This window comes from Callospermophilus lateralis, chromosome 11, assembly GCF_048772815.1.
Source record: "Callospermophilus lateralis isolate mCalLat2 chromosome 11, mCalLat2.hap1, whole genome shotgun sequence".
Classification (NCBI taxonomy): domain Eukaryota; kingdom Metazoa; phylum Chordata; class Mammalia; order Rodentia; family Sciuridae; genus Callospermophilus; species Callospermophilus lateralis.
Genome location: NC_135315.1, coordinates 31564819 through 31578350, shown reverse-complemented (window position 1 = coordinate 31578350; position 13532 = coordinate 31564819). Strand labels below are relative to the sequence as shown.

At 48.8% G+C, this 13532-nt stretch overlaps 1 protein-coding gene across 8 annotated transcripts in view; it reads right to left on the bottom strand.

Annotated features, from left to right (window-relative positions):
• Positions 1-13532, bottom strand: part of Msi2 (musashi RNA binding protein 2) — a 367708-nt gene that overhangs the window by 237287 nt on the left and 116889 nt on the right. For all 8 annotated transcript variants that reach the window (XM_076871167.2, XM_076871163.2, XM_076871165.2 and 5 more), the window contains exon 6: positions 3564-3656. In XM_076871167.2, the coding sequence (XP_076727282.1) occupies positions 3564-3656 (93 nt within the window). The remainder of the gene's footprint in view (positions 1-3563; positions 3657-13532) is intronic.

Sequence of the window (13532 nt, the reverse complement as noted above, 5' to 3'; positions counted from 1 at the left end):
TTTATAAATAAAGTTTTATTGGGAGACAAGCACATCCAACTGATGACTTGATGGCTACAGCTGTTTTCACCCTAGGAGAGCAGGAGGGAAGAGCTGCAACAAGGACCAGAAGGTTTGCTAAGCCAGAACTATTTACTCTCCAGCCCTTTACAATTGTTTTCAGAAGAGGAACTGAGGCCAACGAAGAAATAACCTGTTATCGTGTCATGCAAGGGTCACCCCACTGTCGGGCCCAGCACGAAGGCCCGGAATACCTCCTGCATGACCCTCCACCTAGGACACCACCTGAACAGCTACCCAGGGTGAAGGACAGCCATCTAAGTGAGTACAGTCCTCATGCCAATGGCCACACTTCCCGACCTCACTTCAAACATAATAAGTAATGACGTCTCCAACCCGAGGGGGTAAATATTCTGGCAGGAAGGTGGGAAACAGCACAAAAGGAAGCCTCCAATTTGAGTTATTTCGAGCTCTCGGTGTGTCATTCTCGACCCACTCCACTCACCAGTAATGATATCTTTAAACTCCCTGAGCTCAGCCCCTTGATGCAGTCTTACCCATCTTGACTGCCACCTGAATAAACAGTTGGAGCAGCTGCCACCTCAGGCAGGATGGGAAGAGGAAGAGGAGAGGGGAATGACGATGAGAGACCCTAAAAAATGGCACACCTCCCGTGGAGCCTGCGGAGGGACGAGAGCTCTGGCCGGGGAGGAAGAGCAATTCTGGCTCTTGCACTGCTTCACCTGGGTGACCTTGCTGAGACTCACCCTGTGCACCCTTGCCAAATGGGCTGGGTGACACCGATGAACACCCACAGACCTTGGCCTGCCAAAGGGACGCCACCTTTTCCTCTCCTAAGCCACCTCCCGGCCCTAAGTCTTTCCTGAGGACTGATCAGCAGATGGCACCAGGCACAGAGTTCAGGTTCTGTGGTCAGACATGCCTAGGGACAGGGGGTCTGCACCCAACTCAGGAGGTTATGACCTGAGTCAAAGACAAAAGCCCACCAAGACCCCATTTAACAATCTGCAACCTGAGAATACAACCAGCAGCCTGACAGAGGAAAAAATTCAACAAGATAATATAAGTGAATGGCCTGGCCCAGAATCTTCACACTTAATGAGCACTCATCATCAATAATAAAATCGCACCTCAGTAATTTGCAGTTGGTTTGAAGGTGGCCCAAAACAACTTCACATGTGCATGTGTGCCCGTGTTCATGCCCGAATGTGAGTACACTTCAGGTGAGGGCCCACACGGGGGGCTTCCTTCACCCCGAATATAAACTGCCAAGAGGAAGAGTCCGTTTCTCAATTTATCTGTTACCTCTCTTCTCAGCTGCTGGATTTACTAGTGGCCCTTAAGGCCTAGCAGCAGACTCTCCCGTACTTTGATCATCCTGGATTCAAATGAATTATACCAGAATCCTGAGAGGTGGTGAGCCCTGCCCAAGGGGCCAGAGACGCAATATTAGCCACCAGCAAAGGAGAAATGAGCTCTTCTGAAGACAGACTCAGATAATGCACAGAGCATATGTACAAAACAAGCTACTAACATGTGAGCGGAGACTGTTATGATTCTGGTACATTCAAAAGCCTCCTTAGTCCTTTAATGAAACACTTGATAAGTTTCTACATCCTGCCGGAATCCACAAACCTTAGTGCAAAATTAACTGGGCGGCGGCGTCAGACCTGGAGAGTGCTATGCCAGGGAAGATGGTCTGTGGCTGCTTCCCAGACAAAAGGACAACTGTCCTCAGTGCAGCGATGGAAGCTGCCATGGGCATGGCCACGGCCTGCAGGGCACCCCCACTGCTGGCATCCTGAGTCACAATTATAAGTGTTAATGAAAAACAACAGAAAGAGAGAAAGGAAGAGAATAAAGTGAGGAAGAAACTGGGCATCAGGGACGTGCAGAGATGTACCGGGTGCTGGCAAGTACGAGCCTGTCTGGAACACTCTAAACACCCATCTGGGCAACGGCAACTTCCCTGACACCTGCAGGCCCAGGAGATTCCAAGGCAGGTTATAGCTCGACAAAGAAATCCCACCTCGTGTTTGCAAACACTACCCCTGGACTTGTTTTAAAGGCAGCAAAAAGGGCTCATCCTCCAGAGCTTTCCATCATGCAAAATGGACCTGTCTCATTTAATTACTTCCAATTCCTCTCCATCGGCAGGGTGGGGCCAAGTGATGAACAAACCCCCCTTGGTGCTTTAAATCAGTCTTGGGGAGAGAGGCACCGTAACATGCATGGTCACCAACACCCTTAGCTATTCCTAGAACCAGCCAGAATGAGTCAGCCCCCAACTAGCAATTCCAGAAGGGGTGTAGGGAGGGCCTCTTTCAAAACCCACCTGGATGGCCGATTCAGTGCCATTTCAAATACACGTCTGGGCTGGAAGAAGCTGGTTCTCCTTGGTGCTTGGTCTCCGTCCATGCAGAAATTGATTAACAACAACGGAGACAAGAAAATCTCCATTTCAAGGTTATCTAAAGGTCATGGCCCTCACCTGGGAATGGAGTCATAGCCGCCCATTGCCTTGGGCAAACAAATAAAAAGCACAGAACCTTCAGGCTGGCCGGTGGACAACAGTGTCCGTGTCCTACCCGTGGTGAGTATAACAGTCACCGTGGGAGTAAATGAGCGACAGGGGTTAGAATACCACCATGTCCTCTCAGAATGCCACGGCAGCTCTGCCAGGCCAGCCCTTCTGGAGAGAAGAGGCAAACTTGATCAGGAGATGGTCACACACCTGGCCTCCCACAACAATGCCCACAGTGACTCAGAGTTGCAGGAAGCAGAAGGCCAGCTCAGTCACTCACCTTTCAGTCTCCTTGGACCTGACATTTCCACAGAAGCCAGAGGAGGGAGACTACAAAAGAGACCCCTGGGGCAACAGGGCCATCTGAGGAACTCATTCACTGCCTCCCCCAGCCAACTAGCGAGAGGCACAAGAACAGGACCCTTGGGTGCTCATCCTTTCTGTCTGCTACTCCATCTGTCACATGTGCACCTTCCCACTCTGTTTCCTAGCTGATTGGGGGATCTTGACCCCGGCCTGCACCAGCAGCAGAGCTCAGGCCATCATTTTGCTGCTGTCTCACAGACACGCAGGTCAGAGAATGCTGACAGGTATGGGCTGGCACCTCTTCCAAGTCTCCTTGGGCATTTAACAGGGAGAGTGCTGCTGCCAAGTGCCCCAGGGAGCAGCATCTCTCAACGCCTTTGCCAGAAAGGCACAGAAGGAGGAAGCCCCCGCTCTGTGAGTCACAGCCCCACATCCCTCCCCAATCCAGGCCCCACGTGGGCAGCAAATGCCTGTAAAGCCACATTGAAAGGCCACTCTGTCTGCTCCTGCTGGCATGTGAGGCTCTGTGCTGACCACAAGCAGACTCTTCCATTGTGGCTCCTGCAGAATTTCACTTAAATCATGATGGCCAAATTCAAGGAGGACAGTCTTCAGGACATAGCTGTGGCAGAGGCAGGGGCCACAGCAGCCTCTCTTAAGGACTGGTTAGGCTACCTCTGGCCTGTAATATCCAACCCCATGAAGTGCTTACCTTCCCAAACTGCTCAAAATATTGCTTTACATCTTCCACTACTGTGTTCGCAGATAATCCGCCTACAAATATTTTCTTTGTTCTTGTGACCATCTGCAAGAAATGACAAGAGGAGAGCACAAGTTAATAACCAGGTTATCTGAAGTAGTGTTCAATAAGATGCTGAAGCAAGCCACACTCCACATTTATCCAGGAAGACAATTTTAGATCTGTGCAAGCTTCATGGTCCAGGCCACTGGATGTCTAAGGATGCTGGAGTCTGTCACTCTGTGTATCTTAGGCATTCAGTCTATCACCTAGAAGCTTGAGCTTGCCACAGGCTGAGGGGACTTCAGGACTTCAGTGGCCATAAGACAGTTTCATTCTGATATGACCAGGATACAGAGAACAATCCTATATCAAGCTACTTCAAACTTCAGAAAAACAAGCAAAGCAGAGCTACATGCATAAAAACTGCTGCCCAGAAATATTCCCAAAATCTTATTAATAAGAATTGCACACATAATTCAAAACTAAGTGTGGACTCCCTGGCCTCCACTGTCCTGATGTTGTGTCTGCAAACAGAACGCCACACACCCAGGGACCACCCTGAAAGCTCTGTCCTGTACTCCTTCCCCTCCGGGTTTTGTGTAATTCATCTTGACTCAAAACCCACTAATCCCCAGGTTTCCACATCTTTGTGGATACAGGTCCTTTCCCCTGGAATTCCTCTCTACTCCTAAGTGTCCCTGTGGCAAGTTATAACCATTCTCCAAGGTCCCACAACCTTCTCCAAAATTCAAAATATCTGCTTGGGGTCCCAGCAGGGAGCTATTGCTCCCTTTTCTGAAGTCCTCTAAGGCTTCTGAAGTCCATCTCCTTATCAAGGCACTCACTACTCCATCCAGGTTCCTCCTGTCTGCGATGTAGAGCACAGGGTCAGGCACAAAAGAGTCCGTGCTGAATGTTTAGTGCGTGCGAAAATGAACACATATGGCCATGTGTGGGGATCCCATCAGTTTCAAATGCTCAGAGTAGTGTCCAAAAATTAAGGAAATAAGCATCATTCTCTGAAGGCTGAATTTAGGCTGTGTGTGTATTGGCTTTGATTTTGTTTTAACATCAAAATAAAAAACTGAAAACTTTAGTGGGTGCAGGGTTCCATCAGTTGGGGTGACTAATAATATTTTTAAAAATGCCATCTGTATCTGTCACAACTGGATGCAAGATGCAGGGCCCCTGGCTGCCTGGACTGGTCATCTCCGGGACTCCTGGCAAGTTAGCCACGTGAATGAGATGAACTATCCCACTTCCAACAGGAGATCATCTGAGTAATATCAGTGAATTGCAGGAGTATAAAAGGTACTGGAAATAGAACATCAGTGTCTAACTCTGGGTGTGGCCCTGGATAGGACTCATCTCCTTAGGTCTATTTTCTCCTCTGCTCCATGAGGTGCTGGATCAGAACCCCAAATCTCCCCACTGCAGAACTCTCATGAATCTGACAGCATGATGACCAGAGGGATAGAGGTTCCCAGATTTCCAGGAGCTCAGGTTTCCGTTTAGTGGTTCCCAGGATGTACATATGTTAACACAGCCCAAATTGGAACAGCTGGGAAATGGACTTTCTGCACAGTTTCAGGACGTTGTCCTAGCGACCGCATACTGTCAGTCACCTTCCTCTTAGGAGTACCATGCAGTGGCTCGTCCAAGCGTCTAAAGCTGTGATTTATTGCCTTCCATCTCTTTTCAGATGACTGGGGGACTTGATGAGATAATATGTGTGAGGACTTTCTACAAAGATCCCGCCAGTGTCCACACTTCTCAAGTTCCAAGGTCCTCTCATTAGTAGGTGGGCACCCCACTCTTGCTCCTTCTTGTCCATCTCCATTCCCATCCATCCCCTGGTCTCCCCGGCAGATCAAGGTCGCCTTAACGGTGAAGCTCCATCAGGCCCTCTCCAGATTTAACTCTCTCCCTACACTCATTAATAATCAAATTTTAGTGAACCTAACTTTCCTAATGTATTCACTCCACAGACACATTAAGTGCTAGGCACTGGAGCTTACGTTCTAATAGAACATAGAATTCAATCCACTATCAAATGTAGATATAATAATTAGCCTACCACACAAGATGCCCATTAGGGCTAAATTAAATAACATATGCCAAAGAGGCTAATAGGGCACAGGATAGATGATAAATAAATGGTCACTGTAACTAAATCCAATGTCAGTTACTAAATTCACCCTCTAAGCTCAGAAAAAATGTGCAGCAGGAAGATGTATAATACAAATGGCTTTGAAAAATCAACTCTTATGGCCCCATTATCTTCCCCTAGAATTTCAAAAACACCTCCCTCCATCTCTATGGTTTTCGATGCACAGAGACTCCTAACAGATTAATTTTAGAATTTTTATTTAGTTAGTTTTTTACCCTAGCCAAGTAACTATCCATAAAGAAACACTAACATGACCTACAAACATGTGCTGCAGAACTCGACCTAAGAAACTCTGGAGAGGCCTTCTACAAAAGGAGCCCTGAGGTCTCCCTCCTACACTGTTCAGAGCCAGGCAGGTCGACCACGGCAGCCCCATCTATCTTCAAACATTCGCGTGGACCCCAGAGAATCAAATGACCCCCGTGTCTTCATTCCAAATCACAGGAGTCAACCTAATGCTCGTTCCCCAGGAACTGGTTAAGAGAAAAGGCCTCTGCACACACCCTCCACTGTCGCCTTGCAGCCATAAACATGCCAAGACAGAACCCGCTACATGGAGGCAGACACCCAGCTATAAATCTACACAGGCCCCCAAAAAGCCTTTAAAATACTTTAAAAAAAAAAAAAAAAAGAAGAAGAAGAATGAGAAATTCCAGGCCCCAGACAATGCACCTAAGTGTCTGAATTAGTAAAACATCCTCTCCGGGAAACAGCTCAGATACAGTGATGGATCCCACTCCCCAGCAACACTAAGGGAAACTGGTTTAATCAAAAGCTTCCAAATGTGAAAAGGCCAGGGGAGATGCTCAACACTGGGTTAGCTGCTCACCGATGTCTCAGCTTCAAGAGATGGGAGCACAGCTGGGGGCCAGTGGGCTGTGCACAGTGACCTCTCTCCTGCCAAGGCCACATGGGGGGTGGGAGGTGAGGGTCATCGGCTCTGGAAATCCTGACACCATTACTGCCAAATGGACTGTGGACAGCTCTGTGATCTGCATTCTGGAGCCAGAGGACCCTAGAATCACGTTCGTCTCTTCATTTTCCTTCCATGGCAAGGTTGGTGTGTGCAGGGGCTGGGGGAGCACACCCCTTGAGTCCTGGCTTCTGTTTACCAGGAACCATCCAGTAGCCCCCTGAACTTTAACCTTCTCCTGACCTTAGAAACAGTGAGCAGGACAAGGGAACATTGATCCCCTGGCTCCTGGCTCTATAGTCCTTTGAGTTATAAAAGAAAAAAAAAAACAAAACTCTACACCCAATGGAAGGGGCCACCTCTGCTTCCTTTCACCACGCCCTTCAGTAACTGTTTCCTAACCTTCAGCCTGGACACCAGTGTAGCACTTAACCCCTCGGGGTACGGGAACACCAGCCACTGCACACCAAAATGCTGGGACAGTGGCACTTGGCTCCCATAGGACACCAAGATGGAAAAGAGCCACCCAGGGGTTCTAGAGTGCTCAGTCCAATGGCCACTAAGAAAGTGATCTTTAACAGCCTTTTCCGGGGGGTTTGGGTGGCCAGGTTTTAGGAAACCCTTTGATACAGGAGTGCTTTCTACCATTAGAGACATTCTCCACCTCCCCAAGATCTGTGCATCCCTTGGGCTACAGCTGCCCCAAGAGACCCCTCTCTTTAAGGTTTAGGGTGTCTCTCTGGAAAGCGAGGTATGTATGTGTGTGTGTGTATGCGTGCATGTGTGCGTGCTCGCGCGCTCTTGCCAGTTTGCACGCAGGCAAGTAGGGAGTGGTCAAGCTCTCACAAATCCCCACTGCAAAGTTTTGCATCTAGACCCATAATTTAACTAAACACCACTGCTCTCCACACGCCCCTTGGCTCCACAAAGAAAGCCCCAGCAGCCATGCCAGTTTGGAAAATTGCTGTTTACACGTCAGTACTGGCCAAAGCCAGCTGCTAACTACCACGGCAAAGAACCCCACCTTCTTGCCTCTAGCTGAGAGCGGGCCTGTTGGGTTTTCTTCTTAAGTATTAAAAATTCTCTTAAAAAAATATGCTTCCAGCTGGACCGATCATTCAGGATGGGGCCACTCCTTTGTGTCTTTATGAAATATGATAAAGCAAATGGTGTTTGTGTGTGAGTGTGTGCACGCATGTGTGAACACACAGGCATGTGCAGAAAGCAGAGAGGGTAAGGGGAGGTTAGTAAAAAGAAATTACTTAATTTTTTGCAGTACTGGGGATTGATGCCAGAGATACTCTGCCGCTAAGCTACACCCCCAGTCCTTTTTACCTTGAGACAGGGTCTTGCTAAATTGTCCAGGCTGGCCTCAAATCTGTGAGTAGCTGGGATTACAGGCACACCCCACTGCACCAGACAGAGAAACTTTCAAGAAGAGAAGAAGGGGAAAGCAGCGATGGCAAAACTGGCCCAAAGATATCAGTAAACACAGAAGAAAAAAAACAGTATCAGACAAATAAAAAAAAAATTCTCAATCCTGACCAATGAAGGGAAAGGCAAGAAATGGCTTGATGGGGAGGGGAGAGGCCAGAGAAATCAAATCAGCTCCTTCTATGATCATATCCCTGAAAAGAGTTCAAAGTCCCCTTGGTGTAAACCATGAGCCATCTTTACTGCCAAGAGCACAGGCTCATTTTCCAACGCTCTTTCACCTATGGGGACCCACGTAGATAAAGCAGAGGGAAAAGGATACAGAGAGGGCTAGTGTGGGAGGGGATCTTGCAAACTTTCTAGGCCACCAACCCTGATCATGCAGATGAAAGAATCGAGTCCCAGGAAGCAGGATTGATGCGTAGTTAAAGGCAAGGTGGGTGGTTAGGAGGATTGCTTCCCTGGGGCCCAGACAAGGGCTCGTCCACTACCCCATACTGTCAAGTGACCATGTAGAACAAAGATGCTCACTAAATTCACAGTGAAGAATGAAACCCCTGCTACCCCCCAGCATGACAGTTCTCCCCCACTGCACTTGAAGATCAAGCCCAGTCTCTATACGGCAAAGATGCTGACTGAGGTCTCCAACTCCAGGTCCCAGTCTCCGGGGTGTTCCTCCAAGGGACATACCCTCGACAATTCCTATTTCTTCTGGGATTATTTTTTTTTCTTTCTTACCTTACCCTTCCACAAAATTACCACTCTCACCACCGCTGCCACCACCACCCTTCATGCCACCATCAGGATTACTGTCACCATGATATGAGAATCCAAAGGTAGAACTCACTTAGCAAGCAAAACTAGAACATGGGGCAGGAATCGGGAATCTTCTCCAAATGTTTCTTGAGTCACATGTGAAGAAGAGACTATGATGGATTGAAGGGCATCCCCCCCCAAATTCACGTTGACCCCGAACTTCAAAATGTGGCCTTCTAAGAACCTTGTTAAGAAATCCTCTTGGATGTAGGGTGAGTCCTAAATCCAAAAACTGGTGTTCTGCTAAGGGGAGGACAGGATATTCAGACAGAGGAAGAAGGAGGTCATGTGAAGACGGAGAGGGACCAGAGGGACACTTCTACAAACCAGAGCACCAAGGATTGCCAGCAACTACCAGAAGCTTGGAGAGGCCTGGAACCTATTCTCCCCCCAGAGTTTCCAGAGGAGCCAGCCCCAACTTCCAGGCTCCAGATCTGTGAGGATACATTTCTGCTGCTTACCCCACCTGTGTGTGCTGGTCCGTCCCAGCAGCCCCAGGAAAGACCTGCACAGGAGAGGCTCTGGGGAACCACGGCCTCGGCCGCTCCTCTCCATGTGAGGTTTCATCTGGAAGCTCTGTGTGGTGAGGGGCTGGGGGAATATGTCACTCCCACACGTGGGACAACTGGAATCTGTCCTGCCAAGGCAGGCAGGTGGCACCCACCACCTGTGTCCCCACTGCAAGGGGGGGATGCAGGGAGTCTGCCTCTGCCTTCTTGGAGGTGGGGGAGTAAAGAGAACAAGGCACCTTAAGTAGAAGCTGCCCAAATGCTGCACAAGGACCTCAGGCCCTGAGACAGAACCCAAGATAAAGAAGGGCCGGGGTTTACACAGGGCAGTTTCCTGCCAGATAAAATCAAAGAGGAGAAAGGTCCTGTTCCCCAGGGAATGGCTTTCCTGCTTCTCCTTCTATGCTTTGAGTTCTCCTCTCTCACTGCAGGCCCTCTGTGGGCCAGGCCCGGGCTCTCCTCCTCCAACCAGTTCCCTTCGGTCATCCACACACCCCAGCTGCATCTTGAGCGTGGAAACGGACGCTCAGGGATCCCAAGTATCCCAAGTCAACAGTGCTGCGCAAACAAGATGGAGGCGAAGAACTCCCTTTCTGGTCACTGAAGTCCCTGGCACCTTCAATGGCAATGACATCGACTTCTTTCTTTCCAGCAGAAAAAAATCACAACTGGAGAAAGAGAAGAACTGAGGCCACCATGAGGAAGAACTCGTGTGACTGTGCCCTTTTCAATTTTAAGGCAAAGGTGCCAAAATGACAAGTCAGATTTCACTGGTGGAAACGTAAAAATGGTTTGGCTGCTTTGAAAGCAGTCTGCAGCTCCTCAAAGGATCCAACACAGAGCCACCAGAGGACCATCGGTTCTGCCTCCTGGTATACACACAAGAGAAACGAAAACTCTTCCATCCTAAAACGTTTAGTTTACACAAATGTCCACTGGCCCCACTGTTCATAACAACCCCAAAGCAGAACAGCCCTAATGTCCCTCAAGGGAGGAACGGATAAACAAAATGTGGTACATCCACGACAGGACGGTATTCAGTCATAAAGAGGAAGTGCTGTCAGATCCAGCGACCCAGATGAACCTTAAAAACTTCATGCTAAATCAAAGAAGTCAGTCACCAAAGACCTCACAGGATTCCATTCATGCAAAAGTCCAAAATAGCGAAATCTATACAAACTGAAGTAGACAGTGATTACCTGGGGTGAGGGGAGAGGAGGAGGTGATGGCCAAATGGTACAAGGGTTTTTATTTTTCTTGGGGGGTTTGGTGGTTTTTTTTACCCCCTCTTTTTCCCGGGACTAGGGATTGAACCCAGGGATGCTCTCCCACTGAGCTACATCACCAGTTCTTTTTAATTTTTGACTTTGAGACAGGCTCTCACAATTGAGGCTGGCTTCAAACTTGTGATCTTCCTGCCTCAGCCTCCCGAGTTGTTGGGACAACAGGAGTGCACCACGGCTTAGGCTGGGATTTCTTTTTTTTTTTTAAGATGGTGAAAGTAATCTAAATTGACTGTGGGAATGAGTGTACGTATCTGTGAATAGACTAAAAACCACTCAGATGTACACTTAACTGTACAACTGTATGGTGTATGAATTGTCTCAATAAAGCTGTCAGAAAAGGTGAGGGGGTGAGTGCTGGGGTTGGGGCTCAGTGGTAGAGCACTTGCCTCGCACATGTGAGGCACTGGGTTGGATCCTCAGCACCACATAAAAATAAACAAAGGAAAGACATTGTATCCATATATAACTAAAAAATATTTTTTAAAAAGGTGGGGGGCAGAGACCCTGAAGCCAAGAATCTGACCATTAAAAGGGCTTGAAATCCACTCCAGTGTCCAAGAAAATGTGCCCTATTGCTTCATTTTCATCTAAGTCCATGTGCCTCGATTCACCCACAGGTGACCACTGGGAAAAGGTGTAACAATGCATTCTATTGCCAACTGCAGAAATTAATTTAATTTCAGAGGAAACTAATTACAAATATAACTCCAAATGCTTCTCCAACTTCTCCTTCCCCATCTATAGTTATTAGCCAGAGAGCGCCAGGGTTCAAGCTACAATTTGGCATTCCTTCTAAATAGCTTTAAAATTGAAAGAGAGAAAAAAAAAAAAACAGCCTTCATCTATATGGGGCTGGAATATAAATTTACACACAATTATACGACATAGTCAGGTTACAACATTACCTCTGATTAAAACAACAGTAACTCACCGGCCGCTCTCTCCTAATGAACCCATCAGGATGCGTCAGCAGGGAGCTCCTGCTCCTCACCCTCATCCCAGAGCCCTCTCTGCCTGGCTCCCTCCCCGACTCATTTAAAAAATACTACTTCCTTTTACCCTTGGGGGGAAAATTGCAGCCGCAGGGGTGACCTGTCCACAGATTGTATCAGAGACTAATATCCTAGACAGCAGCAGTGAATCTTATTGGGGCCTGGGGGAGGGAAGAGAGAAAGGTACAGAGATGTAGGCTGCTTTGGAAAGCACAGGAAATTAAGGAGCATGATCCATGCGTCAACTGATGCTGAGCGAGGCGGCTGGCCAGCCGTCATCCCAGCCACGGGCACCAGGCTGCTCTGCAGAGGTAGGTACTTTCCTCCCCATCACTCCTTCCTTCCCAGAACACCCCCCTCCCGTCACCCAAAGCTCACCACTCAGTGAGCCAGACTCAAAACAGGGAAGGCCCCAGCCACTTTCTCCAGTGCAAATGTTTGCCAATACATCGATGCAGGTGAAACCCATCATCTTCTGCAGCATGGAGATTAAGCAAAATTAAATAAGTACCCTTTATTGTTGCTGAACCTTCAAGGAGGCCTGCATTTCTGCTTACCAAAGGGGCACCACCAAAGCCCCAGAAAGGGACAGGCAGCCAAAGCTGATTCTTCACAAACCTCAGAAAGATGAGGAAAAGAGTGGGTCAGACAGGGTGGCAGGAGGGCAGGAACTCAGTCCTGGCACCTGTGCCTGTCACTCTGGGAGTAGGAGCCCAAGGCGCCCACCCAGGGTGGAATTCTGAAGATGCGTAGGATGACTCACAGGGAAAGGCAAAGCCCTAGAAATGGAGACACAGATGGTCTCGGGGCCCGTGTCTACAGCACAGGCCCAAGGTGATGCAGCTTAAAGGGTCCAAATAAAACACAACCACCATAAAGAGCTTAAAATGTCTTCTATCAGTCTACCCGTGTGTGCATTGTCAAGCACTCTGTGTGTGCTGGGGCAAGCTAAATAACTAACCCTGGTTTGTCACACAGACTGGGTCAAGTTTCTTAACAGCTCTGAGCCTCATATCCCCTTCTTCTATAAAATGAGTATAAGACCCAGTGTCAGTAACACCCCCTGAGACAGGCAGTGTCACACTGTAACTGGGAACACCCACAGTTCTCCCCCTCCTTCAGCACAGACACCAAGGAAAACCCTGCCAGCTGTGCCCATGTGTGCTCCCAGGCCGCAGCCCGCGCCCCCTCCTCCCCCCCGCCGTGTCTACTTCCAGGCTGAACAATGCCTAAGGCTCCCCACACTGGAGGCCAGGCCACATACAGGGGGCAGGACTTGTGAGACTGTAGAGCACCCTTCCTGCCTCCCAGGGGGCGCTTTTCTTAAAATGCTGAAGGTTACCTGGGTGGCCAGTAGTAAGAAGGTTTCTACACAGAAGTTGCATTTCAAACTTCCTTGCAACCAGAAGGAAATCCCTATTCCTTGCCTACCATCTTGAAGGGCACCATATCCTCCCCACGACCTTCAGGAAACACCCAGGGAGGGCTGAGGAGCCATGTTAGGAAGAAGCCAAGTCAGACCATGCTAGTCATGGGATTAGGACTGCAGACCCTCAGATACAAGTTCAGGAAAAACAGGTTTTAGGACCTATCACTGAATTCTGAGTAAGACTACCCACGAGAGGATGTGTAGAACACGTTCCCCCAGCAGCTCGGGAGCCACCTGCAAGAATGTGGCCTGTCTCGTCACCAGTACGCTGACCTGCTCTTCTTCAGACAGAGAGAGAACAAAAACTTCGCTGGTAGGTTTGAAAGCCATGGCATCCCATCCCCCAAAACCCTCCAGTTGATTTTGTGAAAAGAACAAATGGCAGCCTTA